This window comes from Branchiostoma floridae, chromosome 6 (genome assembly GCF_000003815.2).
Source record: "Branchiostoma floridae strain S238N-H82 chromosome 6, Bfl_VNyyK, whole genome shotgun sequence".
NCBI lineage: Eukaryota > Metazoa > Chordata > Leptocardii > Amphioxiformes > Branchiostomatidae > Branchiostoma > Branchiostoma floridae.
Window position 1 is genome coordinate 26063825 of NC_049984.1, and position 10400 is coordinate 26074224.

Consider the following 10400-nt stretch of genomic DNA (forward strand, 5'->3'; position numbering starts at 1 on the left):
TTTACAATCACCCTGACGTCTTCCGATTCTTCTGACGGTTTAAGACAAGACTATATATAAGGCAAATACACACAAACACAAGCAAACGCACACAAACACATACACACACACACACACACACACATACCCAAACACATACACAAACATACACACAAACGTGCATACGCACACACACACACACACACACATACAGATAACACTCTGACGACTTTAACTTAGATTATAGTATCGTTCTAGATCCGATTCCAAAACATGTTAAAACTTGCAGTGTCATTCTGCAACAACTTCTGAAACATCTTTCATCGCAAATATCAAGATTCATGTAGACATGTCCAGGTTTATGAGACGTCATAATAACTTTGATCCCTCCATTTGGAAGATTGGAGGGGGGTGCAGGAAGTATCCGAACATTTTGCGGTTTTCATTTTTCAATTCCTTACTAAGGGACCTTTTCAACAATACCAAATTTGCCGGGCCGGAACTTGAAACCTAAGTTTTAATCGCGGCATTAAGTCATCAACCTACCCGTTGCCGTGACAAGCGGTGTCTCAAAAAAGTGCTAGCGGTTGCGCCTAAACCGGGCCGGTATGATCAAGAATATCTCGAGAAGAGAGTATCCAACGAATTTTGCGGTTTTCATCTTTCAATTCCTTACTAAGGGACCTTTCCAACCATACCAAGTTTGCCGGGCCGGAACTTGAAACCTAAGTTTAAATCCCGACATTAAGTCATCAACCTACCCGTGGCCGTGACAAGCGGTGTCTCAAAAAAGGGCTAGCGATTGCGCCTAAACCGGGCCGGTATGATCAAGAATATCTCGAGAAGGAAATATCCGAACATTTTGCGGTTTTCATCTTTCAATTGCTTACTAAGGGACTATTCCAACCATATCAAGTTTGTCTGGCCAGAACTTGAACCCTAAGTCTAAATTGCGACATTAAGTCATCAACCTACCCGTTGCCGTTACAAGCGGTGTCTCAAAAAAGTGCTAGCGGTTGCGCCTAAACAGGGCCGGTATGATCAAGAATATCTCGAGAAGGAAGTATCGGAACATTTTGCGATTTTCATCTTTCAATTCCTTACGAAAGGACCTTTCCAACCATACCAAGTTTTTTGAACCAGAACTTGAACCCTAAGTTTAAATCGCGACATTAAGTCATCAACCTACCCGTTGCCGTGACAAGCGGTGTCTCAAAAAAGGGCTGGCGATTGCGCCTAAACCGGACCGGTATGATCAAGAATATCTCGAGAAGGAAATATCCGAACATTTTGCGGTTTTCATCTTTCAATTGCTTACTAAGGGACTATTTCAACCATACCAACTTTGCCTGGCCGGAACTTGAACCCTAAGTCTAAATTGCGACATTAGGTCATCAACCTACCCGGTGCCGTGACAAGCGGTGTCTCAAAAAAGTGCTAGCGGTTGCGCCTAAACCGGGCCGCTATGATCAAAAATATCATTTTTTTGCAACCCACGACATGTATATGCTTTTTTTGAAGCTGCTATGTAGTATATACAGTATGGCTGAAAACTTTTTTGATCTTGGAAACGACCGAAAATTCATGCGCGCGCGGATGTCATCTATCAACGTGACTTAGCGTTAGGTAGCTAACGTATGTAGCTCTTGTGTTATTATAATGAATGTTAACGGCCCATTTATACCTGTATTCAACAAATTGTAACGAGGAAGCCACCTACCTTAGACATTTGTGTACCACCAGCGACCAGTCCAGTAGAATATCTTCGCGTAGAATCCCTGTTCTTTGTTGTTGTTGTTGTGGTCCTTGTTTAATGGACCAAATGTTTTAAAAGGGCCGCGAGAATTGTTTAGAGAAATATCTCGAACTTAGTGACTTTGAGCAGCGTTCCGGTACCTGTAAGATTAGAATTAGTGCCCACCCCCTGGAAATAGAAAGGGGGAGATACATGAAGCTCCTGTGTCTGAGAGGATTTGTAAATATTGCCCCTCAAATGCTGTGGAAGACGAGAGTCATTTTATCTCTAGTTGTTCTTTTTATGATGATATAAGAAACCAACTATTTATGAGTGTATCCAAAATACACGCTTACTTTCCATCTATCCCTGACAATGAAAAATCAGTCCTATTATTAAAATCAAAGAACCCACACATTATGAAAGAAGTGGGTAAATTCGTCTTCCACTGCCTAAAAAGAAGAAGTCAAACCCGATAAAACTAGTATAATGTACACTTCAGTAGCACAGTATAATCATAGAATGTAGTTCCTAGCACCTTTGTATTTTCCTTATTATACATGTTGTTTGTACCTGCAATTAGCCCTCGGGCAAGAACTTGCAATAAACATTACTTACTATAAATATTGGAAAATAGGGAACATATCTTGCATATACACATGTAATAAAAAAGGACATTTCTTTCGTTGGTGTATAAAGCACAGTCAACAATAAAGTGACACGTATTCTCTATTATCAACATAACATAGATAATCTTATTGATGATTAGTAAATAAACTCTTTTACAGAGGTTGGAACACATGTGCGGCGACAGGAATTCTAGGTAATATGACAATGCGTATTAAGGCCCCGAAATTGAAAACAAAACCTGTCAGGACATTGTTATGCAAATGAAACAATGGTCAAGACAAGGACTGTCAACAATTTCGGCGCCTTATCCTTTAACGTATTACCTAGAATTACATTCGCCGCACATGCGTTCTGATCTCTGTGAAATGACTTATTGTAACGAGGAAGCCACCCACCTCAGACATTGTGCAAATACAGGCCGCCAGTGACGTCACTCATGATTCAAATTTCCCTGAAATGCGAAAATCCTGCTGACGGTACCACGTGCCCGAATTTTAATAAAAGAAGCCCAACATATTTCTAGAATTCTTAAGTCCACAACAGGCACCGCATTCCTAGACTGCAATCAGTATCCAAGTATATGAAGCTACTGATGAGAACAAATCCGATACTCAATGTGTGTTTTGATCGGTCCACCATCTTGGATGCCCGCTGTCTCGTACCCAGAACACTGTGTGATAATCTAATCTGGACAAGAGATGAGAGAATACAGGCTTTTCATTGACGTCATACTAATTATTATTTGAATACTCCGACGACCATTTTGGCGGGTAATTGAATTAAGCAGTAGCATCTTCATGTGGTTAACAGACTACGCTGTAATCCAACATGGCGCAGATTACGTTAAATGAAAAGCATATATCTTCTTCTTTTCTACTGCTCAGCGCCCTTTGACGGGGATTAATAGCAGTGCGCATGCTTGTTAGTTACAGGTGATAGTGCCTTACAAACATAGGGAAAATAAAGGCAAAAACATAAGGGAACATAAACAACTGATCTGTGGGTGCAAAAGACAAGACAAGTGAATGCGGTGGGGTTAGTGTTATTTACATATATATACAAGGACATGTATGGGCGACTCAATGCAGCAGGGCCCTCCCCAGCTCAGTTTTGAACTGGGAGAGAGACCCCGCCTCCGCCACACCAGGCTCAAGTTCATTCCACTCCTCGACGGTACGAGGGATGAACGAGAGCCTATAGAAGTTGGATTTGCTCGCGATGGCCTGCAGCTTGAAAGCGTGGTTGGTGCGGCGGGAGCATCGAGTCGCCAGGACCAGTTTGGATGCATGTGAGACAGAAATGTTGTTGTGGATGATTTTATACATGGTAATGAGTCTGGCGCTCTTTCTTCTGGATTGCAATGACTGCCAACCCAGTTGATTGATTAGAGCAGTGACAGAGCATGTGTCTCGTTGGTAGTTGTTTGTTACATACCGGGCCGCTCGTCGCTGGACCATCTCAACCTTCCTCACCTGTTCTTGGGTGTGTGGGTCCCACACACTGCAGGCAAACTCCAGGTGGGGTCTTACCAGGGCCTTGTAGGCCCTCTCCTTTGCCGCAGTGCTGGCAACCCGCAGGCAGCGTCTTAGCATGCCCATTGTTTTGTTGGCCTTCGATGTTACGGTGTCGACGTGGCTGCCCCATGTAAACTTGGAGGAGATGGTGACCCCAATGTATTTGGTGGTACTTACCTTGTTTAGTGGGTGGCTGTGAAGGCTGTATGTGTGGGTGATGGGTGTTTTGGACGATGTTATGGTCATTACCTCACACTTAGATGGATTAAACTCCATCAGCCACCTGTGTTCTTAGAGACAGATGTTATCTATGTCTTCCTGTAGCTTATTGCAATCAGAGCTGTCATGGATGGGCATCTGCAGAATGCAATCATCGGCGAAAAGCCTCACCTTTGCATTTGCAGCGTGTTCTGGGAGATCGTTAATGTATGCTAGGAAGAGGATGGGCCCCAGCACAGTGCCCTGGGGAACGCCCGAGGTCACTGGCATAGGGTCCGAACGCTCTCCATCAAGCACAACCGTTTGGGACCGACCCAGCAGGAAATTCTGTATCCAGACAAGGGTGTTCCCTCGGACACCGTAGTACTGTAGTTTGTGTAGCAGTCTACGGTGTGGGACTTTATCGAACGCCTTAGCGAAGTCCATAAAAACGAGGTCTGTCTGGATTCCGTTGTTCCTGTTGACGGCCAAGTCATCAGTTAGTGAGAGCAATTGAGTCTCACATGACTTGCCATGGCTGAAACCGTGGAGGTCATACAAAATGTTGTTAGCCTGAAAGTGCTCATGGTGCTAGCAATGATGTGTTCCATTATCTTACAACAGATAGATGTGAGTGAGATTGGGCGGTAGTTTTCTGGTTTGGAGCGGTCACCTTTTTTGTACACTGGGGCTATGTTAGCCTCTTTCCAAGCCTCGGGCACAATGCCGGTGTCTAGGCTTCTCTGGAATATGACTTGAAGGATGGGACTGAGGACTGGACTGAGGACTGGAGTTCCTTCAGGACATGGGCATGAACTTGATCTGGCCCAGAGGCTTTGTGGATGTTTAAATTCCCCAACAGTTTGTCAACACCGGTGCACTCACCTCTATTTGGATGTCCTCCATAGAGACATGAGGACTAGGTCCTAAGTCTGGTAGGGGGTCATCTGAGGGCTCATTGGTGAAAACAGATTGAAACTGTTGATTGAGTAGGTCAGCTTTAGACTTACTGTCTGACACCAAGGTACCATTGTTCCTAAGATGGGAAACACCAGACCTCTCTGACTTAATGGATTTAAGAAAACTCCAGAACTTCTTGGTGCCTTGCTTTGCAGGGGGGTTATTGGTGTTATCACTAGTATCTCCTGGTACGGGTATGTCAGTTATAATAGATTCAATGTACTGCCAGTAGCATTCCTTTAACTTTTTCTTGATTTCTTTTTTGTACTGGTTCAACTTGTCTTTTCTCTCAAGAGAAGTTTGACCTAGGGTCTTTCTATAGCATCTGTCCCTTTTCCTCATTAGCCGTTTGAGGTCAGGGGTAACATATGGTAGGTGGCGTTTGGCACCTACCATTTTGGAGGGAACATATTTGTCAACACATTGAGATAATTTGGATGAAAAAGCATTATATAGATCATCAGCAGTAGCGTCCCCCTGGGCCAAGTCAAGGAATTCAGTTTGGAAATCTTCCATCTCATCCCGGAACTTCTCCCAGTTAGTACGCTTATATTGTAGGATTTTGCGAGGTTTGGCTTTTGTTTTCCGAGGGTGGATGTCTGCCTCTACAAAGACTATGTCGTGGTCTCCTACAGGAGGTAAGGTGTTAATTCTGTTCACACAACTATCAATGGACATGAGAACAAGATCCAGAGTATTGTCATTCCTAGTGGGCCTACCAACAACCTGGGACAGGTTCTGATCACACAACAGCTCCAGAAACTGCCTGTGCAGACCCGGGTAGGGACAGCCGGGCTTGAGGACTGGGTGCTGAGGATCAGACCAATCCCATCCAGGGAAGTTAAAGCTGGGTTCCTATTCCTCAATAATTCACCGCTTCGTTAGCAAGCAGAAAATGCGTCTAACATGTTTCAGAAATTGCTGGGGAGAGATACGGCGATTTTTAGCAGGGCAGCCCGATTTTTTCGGCCCTTCTAACTTTGTCCGGCCTTTATTTGAAATTTGGCCCCTTCCAACAACCTTCCAAATGGTGTAATCTAAGTGATGACAATGGGTTTTTAATTAATTAATTTGTACGTGAGTCATGAAGTGGTTGTGGAACGATGTTGCGATTTTCAAAAACTTCTCTTGGCCCCTCTGACATATCTTCATATCTTGCACGCCCGTGAAAACGTGGTCCACGTCACAATCTTTTCAAAATGGAATGATCTAAGTTAATCAATCACATTGTTACCTGACAATATCTATTACTCTAAAGATACTTTAGGGGCTGCATCGCCCTGTTCCAGTGTACTGTGAACCTGTAACACCTAGCTACAGTGCACTGTGAACCTGTAACACCTAGCTCCAGTACAAAGTGAACCTGTAACACCTAGCTCCAGTGTACTGTGAACCTGTAACACCTAGCTCCAGTGCACTGTGAACCTGTAACACCTAGCTCCAGTGCAATGTGAACTAGTTAGTAATTAGAGCCCTTTATCAATCTTATTTGATTCCGTTTTGAGTTACACCACTTCAAATGTGCTAATCAAAGACCATCAAACTATTGTTGAGCGTACATTTGTGTGGGAGAGTAACTTCTAAATGTTATTGCACCTGTTAATAGTGTGATGAACTCAAGTATGATGAAGTAACAGTGATCCATTTACTAGCTCTCCCGAGGTTACAAAAATGCAACTTTCATAAAAACGACAATTGAACCATTGATATAGTTACCGTAGCGTACGCCATTTTTATATATGCGCACTCATGTTTTGTGTTGAAAAGAAGAGTATTTATATATATAAATTGAGATTGAGATTTACCCACGAACTGACCTCAGTTCGCAAGTCTAATGATTCAATTCTTAATTTTAAGTCTGTACGTATGTTCACTTATATGTGCATTTGTTTTGTGTAATTGCGTGTGTCCTTTTATTGAGCCCTGGAAGATCAAACCCATGCTAAAGGGCATCCCAATAAAGTCATCACGAAGACGCCGAGTTCTTCTTGTTTTGTCTCATGTTTTTATGTGTTTTATAATGTTAAAAGAACATTTTTTGAAAGAACGGTACTTCGAAAAACCCCAGTTTAGCCTCCATACGCTTCTTACGTCATCATCCAGGCTGCACCGAATAATACCCTTCCCGAGGCCTAACGGAATGTACACAAGCGCCACCAGAAAATAGTGCGACCGTAAAGAAAACGTGTAAAGAATATTTATCTCGTCATATTTGACTACGTGACTGATTTGAGACTGTTTAATTCTAATGTTTGTAATTTTTTACGTAAGTCTTTCATTTGATGGTTAGCTGCGATATCCCAGTTGTTTACGCTCATTGATACAAGAGATGTGCTCCTGTTCTGTGTGGATTCAGTCAGTGCAGGGCGGCCATTCTGAGGTGAGGTTAGAACTGCTGGTACAGTATTTGACTGCGTATTCTACACTTATTTTTACTTCAAAAAGCTTCGCAGGTAACTTGTACTTGGTTCGGTGGTAGTATGGATATTTGAGGTTGGAAAGAAACATTGCTGGTGAGGAAAAATCGTTGTTTTATGAGGGTTACGGCGACCTTACGTTAGGGAATATTCTGGCGTTGAAACCGCAAGGAAAAATATTAATTTTCTCCGGGATTCTTTGCATTATTGGCGTACTAGTATTGAAATTTTTGTTACTTTTTGTGTGGTATCTGGAGGCTACATGGAGACGATTCTAATGTGATTTTCTTGAGTGTAAAGGTTGGTTTCTGTTACCGAGTTCTGTTTCAATTTCATAGAACTAAGGACCGGGATGGCGTGGTCGGGGCACACCGACGAACGGGTTCTTTGTGTTCACTGGATCGTGTAAACCGCCTTGTACGTCACAGCTTTGTACGTCCCAGCCGCCAAGCCACGTAGTGAATGGAACAGAATTGGAACGGACTTTATTTGCAGAAGAGATCAATCCGCCGTCCATAGCAACGCCGTTGCTAAGGACACCATTTTTTCCGCGCCAGGGGGATGAAATTTCATCCGAGTTTGACAGCGAATTGCAACATCATGTGCGGCCTCTTCGGCGAAATGGCGGTAAGTGCGGGTTGTGTTTTCCATGTGCTCTCTATACAACTCATTTCTGTCGGGTTTACAGCGATTTTAGCAAAGTTTCATGGTTTAATTCAGGACACAGCGAAATCAGCAAAATGGCCGCCCCATGAAAAGCAAATTTTAGACGATTTTCAGAATGACGGCAAACACTTTACGCCCTTTCGTATGTCTAAAATGAATACTGAGTTAGAGTTGTTGAACATTCCTTCATATCTCACTGGAATATCTTGTTGGTTTGAAATCTGGGTAGGTTTGAATTTTCATGTCTGCTGGGGCCACATTTTCAGTGTGTTTTTTACCGAAATGTGAGGGTCCGTACTTTTCGTAATGCCCACCCTATAGAATTGTTTACTGAATCACTGAGCAGAGGCCGGTGTGTTTTATATCTTGTATTCTCCTTTGTACGATATATTTGTCGTCGGACGTGATAGATTTACCACCTTCTACCTAATTCTGAGCTTAACAGATGGCATTGGGATAAATTTATCAGTAAAGATAGGCTATATTGTAAAATTAATAGCGCAGTTCTTGAGAATATCTTCCTCGATTTCAATGTGTTACGATGAAAATTTCCCGCCAAAATAGTGGCAAGTCTGATGTTGTCATGCAGGTTTTTGAAGACAAACAAACAATGCATAGTAACGCTGGTGCGTCACCAAGGGTAGTACTACGTAGTGTGATTAGATTTGCCACATGAACGCAGGTTCACGTAGCAATGATCTAGACTGAATTCAAACTGGATGCTGCTCAATTCTTATAATGCCAATATCATATAAAACTGCATTGTATCCACATTAATGTGGGCTTGCACTGGAAGAAGAAGAAAATATATGCAAATTACAATGCAATGTGTATATTTTAAGAAAAAGAATAATAAGTAAACAAAACTTTATCTCTTGTTTCAGATCATCCTTGCCTTCACTGACTCTATCTGTAAGTATGTCTCCAATCATGCCACCTTCTCTTCTGACATTTTGTTTTCCCTTAATGCGCACCCTGGAGCTTCCGTATATGATTTGACTTCTGACATCTCTCGTCACCCTTTTGTTGAGCCTGACCTGGTGTTCTTGCATGCGGGGACTAACTGTCTTCCCATGCACCGTCCACTCAGCCGGACTCTTGATGATTTCAGTTACCTTATTTCTGTTACCAAGTCTCGCTTCCCGTCAGCCTCTGTTGTCATCTCTAGCATCCTGCCTAGGTTTGACTCTGAGGTCTATGACAGGAGGCGGTCTGAGTTAAACTCTCATTTGCTTCGCCTATGTTCAAGCCAGGGTGTGTTTTTACTTGACAATGGTAGCCGGGCTCGCCGGGCCATGTTTTCTGTTGATGGTTTACATTTGAGTAGAGCAGGGAACATCAGCTATGCCAAGTATCTTTCTTTTTCTTTGAGCCACTACCTGCAGCTGCACCGTCGCAGCTGCCAGCATCGCTTTACGTTGAGGGGTGAGGAGTGGCCTGGGTTGGGGACGGATGGACGAAGTGGGAAGAAGGACAAGGAGCATCCAGGAGAGGAGCCGAAGTCAGGGGAGTACCAGGGACAGGTGGAGTGGGCTAGGGTAGTCCGACAGGGGGGACCTGTAGCTAGGCCGGCCCCAGGGAAGGTAGAGGGGAAGGGTCCTTCCCAGCCAAGGGGGGTACCTGTAGCTAGGGCGGCCCCAGGGAAGGTAGAGGGGGGTAATGCAGGGAAGGGTCCTTCCCAGCCAAGGGGGGTACCTGTAGCTAGGGCGGCCCCAGGGAAGGTAGAGGGGGGTAATGCAGGGAAGGGTCCTTCCCGGCCAAGGGAAGTAGCTGTAGCTAGCGCGGCCCCAGGAAAGGTAGTGGGGGGTAGTGTAGGGAAGGGTCCTTCCCGGCCAAGGGGGGTAGCTGTAGCTAGACCGGCCCCAGGGAAGGTAGAGGGGGGTAATGCAGGGAAGGGTCCTTCCCAGCCAAGGGGGGTACCTGTAGCTAGGGCGGCCCCAGGAAAGGTAGTGGGTTGTAGTGTAGGGAAGGGTCCTTCCCGGCCAAGGGGGGTACCTGTAGCTAGGGCGGCCCCAGGGAAGGTAGTGGGGGGTAATGCAGGGAAGGGTCCTTCCCGGCCAAGGGGGGTACCTGTTCCTCAGCCTAGACTGCCCCCAGGGAAGGTAGAGGGGGGTAGTGCAGGGAAGGGTCCTTCCCGGCCAAGGGGGGGACCTGTTCCTAAGCCTAGGGTTGCCTCAGGGAAGGTAGAGGGGGGTAGTGTGGGGAAGGGTCCTTCCCGGCCAAGGGGGGGACCTGTTCCTAAGCCTAGGGTTGCCTCAGGGAAGGTAGAGGGCTATTGTGTGGGGAAGGGTCCATCCCGGC

At 44.8% G+C, this 10400-nt stretch overlaps 1 protein-coding gene across 1 annotated transcript in view; it reads left to right on the forward strand.

Annotated features, from left to right (window-relative positions):
- Nucleotides 1-7879: 7879 nt before the first annotated feature.
- The window catches only part of LOC118418250 (collagen alpha-2(I) chain-like), a 3034-nt gene continuing 513 nt past the window's right edge, over nucleotides 7880-10400 (forward strand). Inside the window, exons 1-2 of the mRNA XM_035824095.1 lie at nucleotides 7880-8060; nucleotides 8984-10363. Coding sequence (XP_035679988.1) covers nucleotides 7995-8060; nucleotides 8984-10363 — 1446 coding nt within the window. The 5' untranslated portion in view covers nucleotides 7880-7994. The remainder of the gene's footprint in view (nucleotides 8061-8983; nucleotides 10364-10400) is intronic.